Here is an 18,325-nt window from a genome sequence, read left to right as displayed (position 1 = left end):
AAGTGTTGGAAATGAAAAATGAAAGAAGTACTTGAGTTTAATGGTTTTATAGAAAGGTTTGGATATTCGGATAAAAAAGAGATAAATTAAAGGTCTGAATAGATAGATAAAGCAATGTGACTTTTAGTTGGGGAATCCTAATTGATTAACTTACCTGGCTCTAATACAGTTTGAAACCCTGCAAGTAGTAAAATAACCGAAATTTGGAATGAGCTACATTGTTTAAGATTTACAGACGATGGGAAGCTGTGTTAATGTAGTGGGTTTATTGACCTTTCTTGTTTTTCTTTTTGTGTTTGTGTTTTTTTTTTCTTTTCTATTTTTTATTATTCCCTTTTTTTTTCTTTTTTTTTTTTTTTTAAACTTTAAAGTTAGCTGGCTTTATTATACTGAAATGCTTGTTAAAGAACTATGCCGGGTATGGGACCTGGGAAGCCGTAAGGGGGTTAGGGAGGGGGGATTATAGGGGGGAGGGGGGAGGGTGGAATTACAGTTTCAATTCTTAGAACAATAAGAATTCACTTGTATACTGCGGCTCGTTTTCCTTTTTTTTTCTTTTTCTCTGTTATTTTCTAAAAAATAAATTGAGTAGATTAATTGTAGGGATACACCAAAGTGAGGAGAAGAGGGAAAGAAGAGGGAGAAGTAAAGAGGGAGTGAGAGGGGAATGTAAGGAGGGTGAGATGGAGGGAGGGGGAGATGTTTGAGGGGGAAGGGAAGTAGAAGAGGGGAATGCTGGAGGGGAGAAATGAAAGTTGGAGGGTGAGAAGAAAGGGTGTATGGGGGATTGAAGTGTTATGTTGGGGTTTTTTTTTATGGTGGATTCTTTCTTTTTTTTTGGTTGTTTTTTTTTTGTTTTGTTATGCACAGTATATAAGTGATTGTATAAAATGAAAATGAAAATGAAATAAAAATAATTTACTGAAAAAAAAAAGAAATAATAGATAACGGAGAGCCAAAATCAAGCAGGATTTTCAGTCCAAGTGGAAAGGCAGCATGATAAGGTAAGAAGTGTGGATGTTTCATCAGGGTGGGAAAGCCTAGCGCAGGCCACAGTCTCTTGCTGCTCAGAGCTGAAAATCCTGCTTGGATTTCAGCAGGGAGGATTTTCAGTTTCTGAGCAGAAAGACCTGTGCATAGTCTGCACCAGGCCTCCCCCGACCCTTGCACTTCTTACCTAAGACTCTGTTTATCTACCTAATGACCCACAAGATCACTTAACAAGTACAACCAGGATTGCTAATATTATAGACATTAAGTGAAGCAATCGTGTGATGTCTCACTTAACCGCTTCACTTAACATCTGACATTCCAGTCCTAACTGTGGTTATTCAGCAGCTTTTCTGTGATGAAAAGAAGAGGTGGGAATATTATGTACAATGCTTGGAGTTCTACAAAATGAAGACAGGATAGAAATATAATGAATATATACATTTTAAAAAGAGATGAAGACAAATACGAAGTATATATTCAACAGGCAGGCAAATGATAACTCAAAAAAAAACCCTAGATAATCATTTGATCTATTTCTGATAGTTTAAATTTATGAAATGAATCTGATGGAAGATTATTTTGAAACTCACTTCTCCTGTGCAGCCATAGTAAGGTGTTCCTAGCATGAAAACTGTGCATCCAAGAGGGAATAGGTCATCCAAAGTTTTTAGTTTGGAGAAGTGGCAATCAAAAGTTTTTATATCCTGTCAAAAAAACCCAGAAAGATACATCACATTAAGACAATCCACACTAACCACTGTAATAATGCTTGCCAATGATCTATTTTAAAACAGCAAGTTTTATTCTTAAGTGAAGATGAATAAATTTAGGACTTTCTGTTAAATAATGTTCATCTGTTCAGCACAGTCAATATCATCTTAAGTATAATACAGTTATTCATGACAAAAGAAAATGGTAGTGATAAGAATGGGGAAGACGCGGTAATATTTCATGAGTGTAATCCTACTGTTTATGACATATAGTGTGATCAGAGGGTTTTCTAAGTACTACTTACATATAAAGAGGTTCTGGTCAAACAAGGTAGTACTGTGCCTTTGTTTTTTTGAATAGACTGATGTGTTAGGAAATGTTTGATTGGAGACCTTGCTGCTAAAGGAGGTGCCACTAGTTACTAAATCTGAAATGCCACATACTTTTTCCAACAAAGACAGTCAATATTGGCTCAACGTGTCTCAGCCTGTTCCTATTTAAAGCACTGATTTATCTTATGGATATTTTTGGTCTAATTTCATAAATTACTAGCTTCAGATTTTATCACATTTCAGTTGGATTCAGGTAAAAAAAATCTGAATTGTCCATTCCCAAACACAGAATTTATTTTGCTTCAATCATTCCATCAGAGATTTCTATGTGGGTTTAGATCTAGTTATGTTACATAACCCACATTTGGATATATTCTGGCCATGGATAGATACTTTGACATGGAGAATATAGTGGTTCAATCCCAAACATATTGTTTCTTGATAGATTGGGGGTTGTTTGTTCCTGAGATTTCAAAGCAACCCCAAATTATGATATACTGTATTCCGTACAACATGCTTCATGGCTGTAATATGGTTCTTTTTATCAGGATGAAGCGCTTCATATTCTTAAAATGTTCTCATTAATGCCATGATAGTTCAAAAAATTTACTAGCAGGTGGCAATGTGCTTTCCAACCAGAGTTGGCATCTTCCTACCACAAATTTTTTGTTCAGTTTTTCTTTCTGTGACCATGAATATAAATAATTCAAGAGTGGCATGCATATTTTTACAGTCATCTTGGACGTATTTATAACCTGAAGTAGTGTATGTCTTGCTCTTGAGATATTCTTTTATTAGATTGCTATTATTGGGAATAATAACAATGGTGTTGCATTCCTCTATTTGAAAACCATGTTCTTGAACATGGATTGATAAAGCCTTGATCACATAGGTAATTTACAGATGGATTACAAAGAGTTATACAGGGTTCATATACCTCCTCTCCCTACAGTACTGAAGAATGTTGTTATCACAGCATATTTCTCACTGGATGCAGCACTCTTACAGAATTATAGAACAGCATAAATGAAGGCCTCTGCATCTAAATTTATGTGTCTGGGTACATGTCTATGTAAATATAAACATGCATACATTTCTAGCAAATTAAGAAGTTAAACATAAAAATATTTTAAATTTGAACTGTGCTAATAAATATGGATTCCTTGAATTAATAGATATGTAAATAAGTATAACAATAATTTGAAAAGATTACCTTCACAATTGTCTGGTATGCAAAAGGTAGATTTTGCTTGGACCACTGTTTTTCAAAATACACTTCACCGTTTTGATTTAACTGATATCTACTCCCAGTTAGTAATTGGGCATATACAATTATAGATGTCTCATTTATAATTACTCCTTTTCTTCTTTGGTAGCTGATAAAAATTATACAGTAAATTAGAATTTGCATTTTTTAGAAATGATACTAGAAAAATCATTTGGGGGAGGGAGGAGTCAAGCAAATACTAATAAAATCCAAAAGTTTGCAAGGGTATGCTGGATTCCTAAATTAGACAAAAGTTAATAAGATTACTGATAGCCACTTTTCTAATAAACATTAGAAGTGGATTATGGAAACTAGAAGGAAGATTCTGTAGAGATAATATCCATGAAGCCTTAAGGTCTGACAGGGACATGAGGAAACTTCACTTATCTTCTTCGAATCCAACTTCCCATAATATATATCCAGCATATAGTTTGACTAAATAAGGGGAGCGTATATAGCTGTGTCTGTTGCCAATCTGAAGCCAGTCTGCTTCACCCAAACGGTGGCATTCTGACCTGTAAATAAGTTTTTCACGAGGACATTGATATGTTCTGGGATTCTTATTTTTATGAGCATAATCTACTATGCAACTTAATTTTGCTATATAGTCTCCAAACAAACTATAAATCAGTTACAAACTTACTGTTCTGAAATTCCCTGGATTTCTTTTATCCATACATTATTTTCCTTTTCTCCAACAAATGCTACTTTAGTTGGTGGCACAGCATTTCCTCTATAAAGTTTTTGGGTTCCAGGATGCTCATCCAAGTAAAACCTTAAATAAAAGCATTCAGTTAGTTTAAAATAATAATTTTAAATTTTCACCTCAGTTTTAACATCATTAGACAAGTTTAAATGTCTTGAATTCAATCAATATTGATGAAATTCTTGTTTCTTGAATTTCCTTTCCTGAGAGCTTTCATTATCATCAATACATGGGAGAATTATTTATATATAGAAGTTTGCCTTTCCAGTCCTGACTGGGGTGTAATTTTTTTGCCTTGATAATTCCTTAATTAAGGTATCGTTTCTTCCCTAATTGTTTATCTGGTATTGTTTTCTTCTTATCTTATTACCGTATTTTTCGGCGTATAAGACATACCTTCTTTCCTCAAAAAGAGGCTGAAAATCTGGGTGCGTCTCATACAGCATTTTTTTTGCCTCCTGAAACTCTGTCCCCTCACCAAAATGGTCTTGCATAGCTTGTAGGAGGCTTTCAGAGAGCTCCTGGTGGCTGGGGAGGGCAGAAATGAGCAAAATATGGGCCCTTTTTGCTCAATTTTGGCCCCTACAGCCCCCAGGAGCACTGTATAAGCTTCCTAATGCCCCCTTTTTTTGGACAAAAACGGGCTCATTTTTGTGAAAAACAGGCCTTTTTTGCTCACTTTTGCCCCCCCTACCCGTGCGGGAACATTCTACAAGCCTCCTAAGGGCTATTCATACCCTTTTTTTGAAAACAAAATGGGCCTGTTTTCGTGAAAAATGGGCCGTTTTTGGGAGATTTGCAGAGTGCAAAAACTTTTTTTTAAAAATTTGCCTCTTCAAAACCTTTGTGCGTCTTATACTCCGAAAAATACAGTATGTGCTGCCTCCGGAGCCTCCAGAGTCAGATAGCAGTGAGGCAGAGGAACAGGCTCCCTGTTCCCAGTGAGCATGCACAGAGCTGCCAGAAGGCAAAATCAGTTAAGACAGAAGGAACAACTCAAGAGTAAGACTTGGCAGTGATTTGCCCCTCCCATAGGACCAAAAGGAGAAGCAAAGGCACATGAGCTTTTGCAGGAAGCAACTTGGTTCATGCTGGTCAGTTCATCTTCTGAAGCTCCGTTTTGACTCTTTGCTCTGTGTGGCCTTGCCAAGCTAATTGCCAATTAAGTCTTTGGCAGTGTGTCAAGGAAGATAAAGGTGGGTGCTTATCAGCCTTATCCAGAAGGACTTTGGCAGCCTATTGTAGGACTCTTTATAACTATTTACAACATAATTCAGGGTCTTTGAAATAAAAAGAGGGTTTTTGGGACTAAGCGTGTGCTTTTTACTGTATCAGGAAGCCTAGTCAGAACAGGCTGAGAGGGAGTAATTCAGCTGGCCTTCATGCGTAAAGTGGGATTAGAACTCAGTCTCCTGGTTTCTAGGCAAGTATCTTAACAAATATATTATTTGTCAATGTCATTAAGGTTCTAGGTCAGGGGTGTCAAACTCACATTGTCACGGGGGCATCACCTGATGTATTGGGACTTTTTCCCCTTTTGCTAAACTGGGCAGGGCTGGAGCCAGCACGTGACGCATCTGGCCCGTGGACCATGAGTTTGATACTAACTGAAACTGAAATTAATTTGCTAATAACAAAAGTTGAAAGTAAAAAACACATTTTTGGAGCTTCTTATCTTACTATTTTGTTTTAACATGGTTTTTAAAAAAAAATTCTTATAGAATCTTGTTTCAACTATCTTTTGACATTTAGCCTTAAAAGATACATATATAGAAGTAAATAATAACTCTTCCAAATTAGTCTCTTACTTAGTGTCACCATCAGATACAGCAACAGCTCTTGCTTCCTCAAGATGTGGCCAGTTAACAAAGATTGAATTCCCAAGTATCAAACTGGCTACTTTTTCTATATCCTACAGGAGAAAAATAATTGTTTAGTGCAGCAAAAAAAATTCCATCCCTACATTTGTATATCAGGTTACATAAACCTTTTTTAAAAAAATAAATAAAATGGCTACAAGCAGTCTTCATGTAACAACTTCCTTTTTAGATCGTTTGAAGTTATGATGATATTGCAATCAGTCCTCACTTTTATGAACATCAGTGTCATATGATCAAAATTAATGTGTTTTTCAACTGGTAGGAATTTATGACCATGGCAGCAGCCCATAGTCTTATGATTGCCATTTACATGCTTCACAGCTGGCTTTCCACAAGCAGGAGGAGAAGCCAGCAATAAAGTTGCAAGTTGTGGTTATATTATATCTTAACAACTTAACAAATGATGTCATAAGTCCAGTTCAGTCATATAATGTCTCACTTAATGACCATGTTGCTTAACAATGGAGTTTCCAGTCACAGTTGTGGTTGTTAAGTAAGGACTACCTATAATTAAATTTAATAATTAAAACTACCTTTTGTTCTAGTTAGATTATGTTTATAATTACCAGTATTTATGAATAATTTCATAAATGCATGTACTACTTTAAAAACACACTTGATTCATATTCTATTTTTATATGATTTAGATTTGTCAGTGAAACAAATCTAAAATATGCCTATTTTAAACATTCCTAGCAAGACTGTCACAACATTAGGCACTCTTGAAACTATTATGCAATCAACAGGCAAATACATCAGATTTTAGATGAAGAAATGATAGTACTAACAACCTCAGATCTACAGATGTGTTGGCTAACTTTATGACCACTTTCTTTTGTAAAGCTTATTCCCAGATCTGCCAAGATGAACATAACTTCTGCCTTCTTTTCACATCAAATATAGATTTAAGTCAGCAAACTAGTGCTGCAAGTAAAAATGTGGATTTTCTTTTGGGGACAAAATGATATCCAAAACTTAGCATTTCCTACACAATGGAATCATTGTTTAACATTCAGAACAAGCATTAAAATAGCATATTACTATACCCTTTCAAATTATCACCAGTGTGGTGGAAATACAAGACCTGTACTGTTTTTTCCAAAAAGAACAAACTAAGTTGACTAGTTCCTAAGATCAACTCAATTATAAATAAATCAACAGTCAAGGAAATCAACGTTCAAATAAATATCACTCATTATTTGCATTCTTTTTCCCATATAACTTCTAGCCAGATTCTTTTAGTCTCAAACTTCTTCCCAAATTTTGCTCACAATATTATCACCATACTATTTTCAAAATGAAGTTATCAATCCCAAATGGCATATACTATTGACTTAAATTCAATAATATGTCAATTAACCTCAGAACTTACTTTACATATGGTAAAACTGTGGCTAAATCATGTAAGGATGATTTGTGTTATTTAATTGAAGTACATCTCCATCAGTGAGTAATCTCAATAAACTCTCAAACAATTTAGATTATCATATCAGACTCTCAGACAGGTTTTAATTAATGTTTTCAAACCAGTTGTCTAAGTGATGCATTAATAATGTTTATTAAATTAAATTAATTTATTATTAATGTGGTGTAATACAGGTAACATAAAACTCTGAGGCTGAACACTGAAATCCAAGCTACAAAGAGTATTATTTCTACAAAACAAATTTGAAAAAGCTAAATACTTACCAACTCCTCTGAGTCTTCTGCAGCTATAATTTCCAGCAACATATTTTCTCCATGACTGCTTTGCTGAAATACTTGCACTCCACTTTTTTTCAGACCAAACTAAGACAAGGGAAGAAAGATAATATATACCCCAAAAGAAGATAATAGGGATAAGAACAAAATCCTGGGAAATATAATAATGCTAGGGATCCCAACTCCTGAAAATTCCTCTGCTATATGTGACATACTCATATATTCACATATGAATATATGTGCATATTACACAAACACACAAAATATAGGTTATACTCATAAACCCAAAGCATATATAGTTTTGATGTATATATTCATATGTACCAAAACTACACTTCAGTCAATCTGTAAATCTTTACTAATAGTAAAGGCCATGACTAAAATAATTAAAATGAAGTTATATCTAGTCCAAGCTTTGAGTATGTAAACAAGCCAACTAAACCCCATATATACATCTGTTTCAAATCCATTCAAACTAACCTCACACTCAGAAACATAGAAGTACACCTACGTACACTCTTGTTTTTTTTAGCAGAAATAGCAAAAAAAGAAGAATGAAGATGGGCTTGTGAGAAAAGATAGCTATGCTGGAGAGAAAAGAAAAAATGAATTTGTTTGGAGAGGAAGTGAGATGTTATAGAAATGGGCAGGGCTGGAGAGAAAAGAGAACTGCTTTGTTTGACATTAGAAAAAGGATACATACAGTATCACCAAACAAATAGCTTTGCAAAGTAAAACTAAGCTTCAGAAGCATATCTTTTTTGCAACAGCACTATTAGTCCTTCGTAATAATTGATTACAAAGAGCTTCTTCTATTCATAACCCTCTCTCCCATTCACAAATATACTCAAAAAATAATATTCTTGCATATACAATTAATATCAGCCTTTAGGTTTCCTACATTAAAAAACAAACTACTGAATGAAAACTTGCATTTTACCTTGTGTTTAATGTGTTTTAGAGTAGGAAAGCCACAAAAATATAACTTTTCAGTATCTAATTGAGTTATTTTATTATCAGCTATATCCACATGCCAAGCATCCATAGACACAGGTTCACACCTACATAAAGAAAGAAAATAAATTAAACTGCAGATAAACCAGTAATCAGCATTAAAAGCAGACCTTGAAGATATTGATATTTTGGGGGCGGAGGTGGGATAACAACTTTAAACACAAGTATGCAAAATAATAATGCTGAAGCCAAGAGCTTTCCTATACAGCTATGGGTAGTTCTCAACTTATAACCATGATTGAGCCCAAAATTTCAGTTGCTAAGAAAAGGTAGCAATGTAAAAAAAAAGAGCAATAATTCATTTATATAATTTCTTGAATTAATATTTTGTGATTCCTTCAGAAGTTCAAGGTGGTGCATTTATCCTTCCATTTTTAATTTATCCTTATAACAAAATTTTATAGACTTACCTCGTATGACACTTTTCTATGGAAAGGAACTTTTCTGGCCATGGTGATAAATACCGGAATTCTTTATCTCTATCATAGAAGCACATTAGGCATTCACTGTGCCTATTTCTTTGCTTTTCTTCTGCTTTCAATAATTTGTTGCACGGTGCCATGGCTTCTAATAATAGTTTCTAAATTAAAGACATAATTTTGTAGTTATTTAGAAATCATATACTTTTAGAATCTTAAAATACTGGATTGAATCAGAGTCAGATTTGATTTATATCAATGGAACAAATTACTACAAGGTCACATGCCAGATATCTACTAAATATGCTAAGTTAAATTTATGCTAATTTGTCCTGCTGAAATGTATGACTATTAAATTAAAATCATTGTCCCTTGTAATATTAATGACATTCATTATGATACAGATTGCCTATTTCTGTATGAAATAACTTATTCAATTTTACGATCTGTTAAGTTAAATTGGTATTGAACAGGAAAATACCAAATAAGAATCTTACTTAGGAGAGATATAGGAACAAGAGGACACATGTGATAAATACTGTAATAATAAAATAAAAATAATAAAGGTCTCACCTCATCAATAAATGGGATTAAAACTACAGCTTCCCACTCTTGTTGCTTTCCGTTTAAATCAGTTTTAAATTCTGTTGGATAATATTCAATAATGGGAGACTCTTCACCAGTCATTAAATGCTGAGATAGGAAAGGAAAATTCGTATTATTTAAACTTTATATTAAACAGGATGACTAATATAAAAATGAAATGTAAATGGCAGAAATGCAAAACAAATCAAAGTATGGATCAATTATGTAATAATAGTACTAAACTAATATATCTATATACAATAATATGAAAAGGTAAGTATCTCTCATTGATTTTTTTAACTTTTTCAATATGTTTCAATATATAGATATTAGCTTGTTTCCCCAAAAATAAGACCTCCGCAGATAATAAGCCCAATTGGCCTTTTGAGCGCATGCACTAAAATAATAATATTACAACACAGCAGCAACCATGAGGTGACCATGCTTGACGCCCCCTACACCTCAAAAATAATAATACCTCCCTGAAAATAAGGCCAAGTGCTTATTTTGGGGGGTCAAAAGAAAATAAGAACCCTGTCTTATTTTCGGGGAAACACGGTAGATCTTCATTTCATCAATATTAATAAAGGGAATATAATATAATGAACATTATTTATATTTTCTACTGCATTGGGTAATAGAACAGAACAGAATAGAATTCTTTATTGGCCAATTGTGATTGGACACACAAGGAATTTGTCCTTGGTGCATATGCTCTAAATGTACATAAAAAGACAAGATACATTCACCAAGAATCATAAGGTACAACACTTAATGATAGCCATAGGGTACAAATAAGTAATCAGGAAACAATCAATATCAATATAAATCTTAAGGATACAAGCAACAAGCCACAGTTATGCAATCATAAGTGGGAGGAAATGGGTGATAGGAACGATGAGAAGACCAACAGCAACAGCAATGCAGTCTTAGTGAACAGTTTGACAGTGTTGAGGGAATATCCACTCAGCAGAGTTATGGCATCTGGGGAAAAAACTGTTCTTGTGTCTAATTGTCTTGGTGTGCAGTGTTCTACAATCGTTTTGAGGGTAGAAGTTTAAACAATTTATTTCCAAGATGTGAAGGGTCTGTAAATATTTTCATGGCCCTCTTTTTGACTTGTGCAATATACAGGTCCTCAATGGAAGGCAGATTTGTAGCAATTGTTTTTTCTGCAGTTCTAATTATCCACTGAAGTCTCTGTCTGTCTTGTTGGATTGCAGAACCAAACTGTTTTGACCTAAGCTTCTTGAGACAGTAAAAAGCCCACATTTCTCCCCAACCTCCTCACTGTCCGACTCTGCCACCAGGTCTGCAGGCCACCGGGGGACCACAACACAAACCAAACAGTTATAGAGGTGCAGATGACAGACTCAATTATTTCTCTGTAGAACTGTATCAGCAGCTCCTTGGGCAGTTTGAGCTTCCTGAGTTGGTGCAGAAAGAACATTCTTTGTTGTGCTTTTTTGATGACGTTTTTGATGTTAGGTGTCCATTTTAGGTCGAGATATGATAGAATCTAGAAATCCGAAGGTCTTTAACTGTTGATACTGTGTTGTTTAGTATTGTAAGAGGTGGTTATATGGGAGGGTTTCTCCTAAAGTCTATCACCATTTCTACGGTTTTGAGTGTGTTCAGTTCCAAATTGTTAGTTGTTCAACCTCCCGTCTGTATGCGGATTCATTGTTGTCTTGAATGAGACCAATCACTCTTGTGTCATCTGCAAACTTCAGTAGTTTAACAGATGTATCGTTTGAGATGCAGTCATTGGTATATAGAGAGAAGAAACTGGAGAGAGCACACAGCCCTGGGGGGCTCCTGTCCTAATTGTACAGGTGTCTGATGTGATTTTGCCTAGCTTCACATGCTGCTGTCTGTTTTTAGGAAGCTTGTGATCCACTTATAACTGTGTTCAGGTACACGCTAGCTGATTTAGTTTAATTTAAATAAACTTAAATGCAAATTTTGCATGTGGGCAAAGCAAGAATACTTCTACATTTATCACAATGTCAAAAGTAATGTAAATTAATTAGATCAGGTGCAAATGAATAGAATCTCATTAAAGGGGATCTGGGAAGAAAATGTCTTATTTAAACACCAGACATTTAGTTTGATTTGCTCTTTTTCAAAGTATGCAGTATCGCCATGCTTATATCGAAAGAACTCTCTGAGATCTTTAAAAAGGTTACAGATACCTATGAATCTGGAAGGGCATTTTAAAAGATTGCCAAACAAGTGAACATTAACCATTCCACTGTCTAGAATGATTCCATTTGTTTCATCTACAAGTGAAAAGATTTCAAACAAATGCCAACTTGTCCAGACTAGACTGTCCCAGAAAGTTCAGATAAAAAAATATAATGCAAGATGCTGAAACAAGATGCTAAGAACTCCAGAAATTGATTCATGACCTAGAGGTAGCTCTCATCACCACTGATGTCAAACGGTATGAGTCTACCACTAGAAAGAAGCTAAATAAATTAGATCTGCATGGGAGGTGTACCAGTAGGAAACTTTTGCTGACCTGAAAGAAAATCAGGGCAAGACTAAAATCTGCTCATGAAAATTTAGGCAACAATTGGGATTTCTGTAATAATGTGCTCTGGACAAACAAAGCCGAAATAGAGTTATTTGGCCATAGTACCCATCAAATACAACAGGTGTGTCAAACTCAAGGCCCGCAGCTGGATGCGGCCCTAAGGATGCTTAGATCTGGCCCATGGGCCTGCCCTGGAAACAATGAAGGTCCGGCCTGCGTGCCTCTGCCAGTGAAAACAGAGCTTGGGAGGGCCGTGCGCAGCCCCTCCTGGGTTCTCTTTTTGGTTGTGACAACCCCTAGCTCCCTCGTGAGTTCCATTTTTGCTGGCAGAGTGCTGCAGGAGGCCGTTGTGCCAGCAAAACAAACTACTAGCAAAAGTGGCATTCGATCACACAAGTGACGTTGAGCTGCCCCCACCCCCTTCTCCAAGGTCAAACACAACCCTGATGCAGCCCTCAATGAAATCGAATTTAACACCCCTGAAATACAGTATTTCACCAATTGAGTGGTGAAATACTAACAATTGAGGTGGAAATGTTATAGTTTGGGGCCTTTCTGTTGCATCAGATGAGTTTACCATCATAAAATCCACTATGAATTCTTCACTGAAATGGAGCATGCTTAAGGAGAACGTGAAATCATCTGTCAGAAGACTAGGGCTCAAAAGGAACCTTGCAAAATCACACTGATCTTAAACATTCCAATAAATCCACCAAAAGGAAGTTTGGAAAACAAAGAGAAATGGGTTGGAGGGGGGGATTGATAGCGCCAAGTCAATGCTTGGATGTAAATTCCATCAAGATGCTGTGATATGATTTGAAATGGGCTGCAAGAAACCCTTCTAACATAATACATACTTCAGGGAAGAGTGGGGGGAAATTCCTCCCCGTCAATGTTTGAGATTGGTAGACTTCTATAATAAATACCTACTTAAGGTTGTTTCTACCAAAAGGCAAAATAAGCCAAGGATCTACTTGCTTATTCCGGATGCAAAATTTGCATTTATGCTTATTCAAATTATACAATGAAATAAAAAATAGATAAGCTACGTGGTATTTGTTATACAACTTTTATCTATCAATATTGTTAAAATAAAGATCAAATAACTACATGTTGACATATTCCAAAAAAAGTCAAACAATTCAAAAGGGTATTTACTTTTCATACGAGTGTAATGTGAATGAATTAAAATTCTCCTTATACATACCAATACAAATGCATGCTTTATCAAAATATTGCAACCTACCTGGTAACATTTTGGTAATAAATCCTTGCTAGCTGCAGGAAGTACTGCAAGAAGTTGTTCAAATGGCATAAATGGTTTTCCTAAATCTAAATGAATCTTCAGTTCACTGATATTGCAAATATCTGAGAGATAAGGTGCATAATGGAAAGGGTAGTACCTAGAAGGAAGTAATGTGTTATTTCAGTTCTTTAAAGTGCATAGATATATAAAAATTAGTATCTTGAGCTTAGTCAATTAAAGAGCTGAAGGTAGGAAAAAGACATCTGAAATAACATGTAATTCGAGTGACAATTCAAGTAACATAATTCTGAGAGTAAGATACAGGTTGAGAAAGAAGGAGTTGGCTTTCTAAGGTCTTTTAGTGTAAAAAATTAACCTAAAATTATTTGATATATAATTTATTTTGTAATAATTAGCTTACCAGCTCCATGATTGAACCCCATGATAGTAATAATGCAATATCCACTGTATTGCCTGGACGTAACATTTTGCCTGGTCAGCCAGAAAGTCACTAAAAAAAAGCCACAAACACATACATGATGGACAGAAATAAGTTATGCATTTTAAAATAACTAAGCAACTGTGTCCATCAAGCGGCTGGAATATTTTGACAAGTTATTCATAGCAAAAGTTTACAATACTTTAGTTCTAACACTTACTCTGAAACAACTTCTACACCCATCTTTGTCATATAATATGTTCGTTTGTATTGTCTAAATTCTGCTTCAAACAAATCCTCATCTTCCAGTTCATCTTCTACTGCTGCTAAAAGACACACAAAATTGAACAATATGTTATTTAACTATTATTAACACTATCCATACTGTTAGACATTGAAACTTATATGTCAAAAAAATGTGCAGAAAATACTGGTTTTTAAAATTGACATGGTATACATTAAATGTGTTAAGATATAAACAGCTCTGAAAGCTCTTTGAATATTAGTAGCTCAGGTTGGTAGTTATGTTGTTGGTTTGAGCTCCGAGCTCCGAGCTTGGTGATTTGGTCGCAAACGTTTCATCCCTATTTGAGGAGACATCTTCAGTGCGCTTTGGATTGTGCTTGTCTGGGGGAGCACATTGGGGATGAAATGTTTGCAACCAAATTGGGAAGCTCGGAGCTCAAATCAACAACATAAACAACTGTTAATTCAGGCTATATAAAATCCATCTTCAGCAGTATCACATTTACCACAGTGATTAATTAGCTATCTCAGAAAAACACATAAACAATGCATAATGCAGTACTGCTGTTGTACCAAATGCAAAGTTTCTAATTCTGAATAGGAAAATATTTTTCTTCAATCAACTGAGCTGCAAATCTCACTTCCATTTAATTGAGAAGAGTATGACACATTCACTATGCAAAGTATCTGAAAAGTCTTCCAATAGCTAAAGTATTTGATTGGGATTTGATGTCAATAAAGTAAAATGTCTAATATTATATTATAGTTTATGTAATTTTAGTGTTCTTGCTGTGTACTAAATCCTAATGTTGTGTGAGATGACTGCAAGACACCTAATATAAAGAAACTTTTTTTCACTGATAGCAGCTTGTTAATATAAACTATATTTATATTTATATCCACATATAAAATACCGCATTTTTCACACCAGACCATAAGATGCACATTAGCCTTAGAGGAAGAAAACAAGAAAAAAAATGCCTCTGCCTCCCAGCATCCATCTGGTATTCATTTGGCTAACATCCTTGCAATAAACAGCAAATAGACTGCTCAGCTTCAGCACATTATCATAGCCCCAGCACATGGCTTATCAGAGCTCCACTCCGTTGTGCCCACCACCAGTCAACTGAGCTGAGTTGCTACCGTCATTGGGGAACACTGGAGCCTTCACTGCCAAGCAGCTGATCAGTGGTTGGATCGGCCTCCTGGAATACCACTGCTCAACTGTTCTAGGTAGCGGGAATTGCCGGCGCTGATCGCCACCGTTCGCTGCTGCTAGCACTCGATGCTCGGCAATGATAGTGGCAAATGGCAGCTGATCGCCGGTATTTCGGGAGGCCAATCCACCCAACAATCAGCTGCTCGGCAGCAAAGGCTTCAGCATTCCCCAGTGGCAGCAAACGTTAGCAGTGGTAACAGGCCACCGCACCAATCACCCTCCCTCTGTCACAATATTCGCTATATAAGACACACAGACATTTTCACCCACTTTGGGGGGAAGGTACACCTTAAAGTGCGAAAAATATGGTATCTAACTGGCAGCAAAACAGACAAATATAGGGGTTTTATTTAATTTATATATTGGAAGTTAACATAAACTATGTAGCTCTGTTTGCCATGTGAGAATAATCTTTTATATTAAGTTTTGCAGAAACACAAGAAACAAAAGTATAAAAGCTCGTATTATGCAATACATTCAAAATAATTGTACCATGTCGTGGGTAGCATATAGGTCAAAATATGAACAGAACTGAACAGTATTTTCTGAACTTACTTTTTGAAGCTTCTACACTTCCATTGTCAGTTTTCTCTAAAGCATCCAAGCATATAACATTTTCCTGAGCCTGTTGACATAATTCATACTTTTGAATTAACAAAGTAGTATTAATACCACAATACTATAGAAAGGAAAAGTCTAAATACGGCACTTTCATTACATCTTTGGACAGCTCACAAACTGCTTCTGGGTTACCTCCAGAGCCAATTTGGAGTTTTTGAAGAAAAATAGAAGAAAAAATTATCTCTTCCTATAATATTGGATTTAGCCAAAAATTAAGAATGACACTTTAATAATGAACAAAAACAAATCAATGCTCCAAATCTGTTCATTTATAGTATTATTGGAACAAACACTCAGAAATCTCAGAAATGAATAACTTAATTAATTAAATTTATTAGTTTATAAATTTCTGAGCAATTTATTAAAAACTCCTTCAAAAATTCTATAAAAATTATTAAAATAGTTTAAACTCACATAAACAGGAGCGAAAACTAAAATAAACAATATAGAATTAAAAGACCCCACTAATATGTACCAATGAAATCCAAGACTTCTCTAATTGCATTTAAGGGGAGGGGGAAGCAAAATCCACTATCACATGTGTAAACTTCAGCTTTTAATTTTCTCCTCGTAGTTACTAGGTCCCCTAAAAATATACTTAAGTGTCTTTCTCAGGAGCAAATGCTAAAGAATAAGTGAGAATGAAAACAGCTTGCTCTATTGATAGAAACCACTGTCATCTTGCCAAAATTGTTATCTAAATGCACAGTCCATCAGAAAACAATTTGACAAGCCTGATACATAACCTTTAAAGAGTTTAGTAAATACCACTTTCTATTTAATGAAAATAAATTACAGAACCAAAGAGTTGGAAGTGATCTCAGAAGTCATTTAATCCAACCCCTTGCCCAGTGCAGGAATACTCATACCATCCTGAACAAATAGTTCCCCATGTCTTTTGTTGAAAACCTTTAGTGGTGGAGTATTCACAAATTCAGAAGGCAGGCTGTTTCACTGCACAATAGATCTTGCAATTAGTAAATTAATTCTTATTTCAATCTTTCCCTGCTAAGCTTTCAGGCACTCTTTTAGTCTTACCCATGGATGCTATGGAGAATAAATTCATATGTGCAACATCTTTCTTGTATTAAAGCTGCTATCATATTTCCTCAGTCTTCTCTTCTTTAGGCCAAACATAACAAGTTCCTTTAAGCATAGGATTGAATCTCCAAGCTCTTTACCATCCGAGTCACTCTTCTTTGCACCTATTCCAGTATCACAGCATCCTTTCACATGGTTGAGACCAGAACTGGGAACAGTATTCTAATGATGATCTAATTAGGAGTGGTAGTACTTCCTGGGAACTTAACACTGTATCTGCCGATACAGTCCAAAACTGCATTGGCTCTTTTGGCAGCAGCAGCACATTACTGGCTCATGTTTAATCTATGGTCTACCAAGATTCCCAGATGCTGCTCACACTTCTACTATGCCAGATACTTGTTTTTAATATGTACATCTGTTTTTTTCCTAAATTCGGAATCTCACATTTCTCATCACAGAGAACTATTTAACATTGAATGGAAATTTGCTTAATTGGTTAATTCAATCCTTTGGTCATGATGCATAATCTCTTCCTTAATCCCTAAGAATGTATTTCAAGCAAATTTGCTCAAGGCATTGCTGTCGTAAGAGCCAGATATATATTTAGGAATAAATACAGTAAACATCTTTACATGTAGTAAGTATTAAACATTAATTTCTCATTAAAAAAAACACGAGTTCTCTAGATTATCTCAATATACCAACCTTGAGATTTTTTTGTTTTTTTGACTCTTCGGCTGCAATACCAGCTGCTTCATTTAAATATTTATTACCAACTTTGCTTTCAAACCATTTTAGATCTACAAAGATTTCACTGAAGTGTTCACGATCAAACTATTAACATAAAGGAAAGGAAAAACAAGGCATCAGGCATTCCATAACCTGTTTTACAGACAAAGTTTAAAAACAAAAAGGACCACATACAGTTAACCAAATACTATATGCAAAAATAGTATAGTAAAAAATTCATAAGGCAATAGGTGAAGCAAACAAGGTAGTTATACTAATAAGTATTGAAAGGTAATCAAAATAATTATGGTAACCTTTATGGAAATTTCAAATTAACTGTCAGTTCAAAAGAGTATTTTCTTTTAAGTCAGTGGCTCCCAATCTTTTCTAATACCCCACACCCCTAGAATGCTTCTGATATATTCCTGCACCCCCTGCAAAAGTAAATAATTATATGCATATAATTATGCATATACACTATAATTTTGAAACTTCTAAACCCAGTTTTTTCACCCCCTGGAATAGTGTCTTGCACCCCCAGTTGGGAACCCCTGTTCTAAGCTAACAAGGTTATATCTTAAAAGAAGCATTATTAGCACACCAATTCTTAAAAAAAAATGCAGGCATATTCTGT

General features: G+C 35.1%; 1 protein-coding gene across 3 annotated transcripts in view; it reads right to left on the bottom strand.

Moving 5' to 3' along the window:
- XRN1 (5'-3' exoribonuclease 1) overlaps window positions 1-18,325 on the bottom strand; it is a 65,275-nt gene that overhangs the window by 34,017 nt on the left and 12,933 nt on the right. For 2 of the 3 annotated variants that reach the window (XM_087725433.1, XM_087725435.1), the window contains exons 10-22: window positions 17,668-17,796; window positions 15,853-15,922; window positions 14,053-14,158; window positions 13,815-13,904; window positions 13,394-13,550; window positions 9,597-9,716; window positions 9,015-9,184; window positions 8,531-8,651; window positions 7,579-7,677; window positions 5,818-5,921; window positions 3,947-4,078; window positions 3,250-3,412; window positions 1,584-1,697 (exon numbers count right to left, since the gene is read on the bottom strand). In XM_087725433.1, the coding sequence (XP_087581559.1) occupies window positions 1,584-1,697; window positions 3,250-3,412; window positions 3,947-4,078; window positions 5,818-5,921; window positions 7,579-7,677; window positions 8,531-8,651; window positions 9,015-9,184; window positions 9,597-9,716; window positions 13,394-13,550; window positions 13,815-13,904; window positions 14,053-14,158; window positions 15,853-15,922; window positions 17,668-17,796 (1,575 nt within the window). The remainder of the gene's footprint in view (window positions 1-1,583; window positions 1,698-3,249; window positions 3,413-3,946; window positions 4,079-5,817; window positions 5,922-7,578; window positions 7,678-8,530; window positions 8,652-9,014; window positions 9,185-9,596; window positions 9,717-13,393; window positions 13,551-13,814; window positions 13,905-14,052; window positions 14,159-15,852; window positions 15,923-17,667; window positions 17,797-18,325) is intronic. The other variant, XM_087725434.1, reaches the window with a different exon arrangement.

Source organism: Thamnophis sirtalis, unplaced genomic scaffold (genome assembly GCF_051295495.1).
Source record: "Thamnophis sirtalis isolate CommonGarterSnake01/CBP01778 unplaced genomic scaffold, rThaSir2_p1.2 scaffold_11, whole genome shotgun sequence".
In the NCBI taxonomy this organism is placed as follows: domain Eukaryota; kingdom Metazoa; phylum Chordata; class Lepidosauria; order Squamata; family Natricidae; genus Thamnophis; species Thamnophis sirtalis.
Note: the sequence above shows the minus strand (reverse complement) of the source record. Positions and strands in the feature narration are given on the sequence as shown.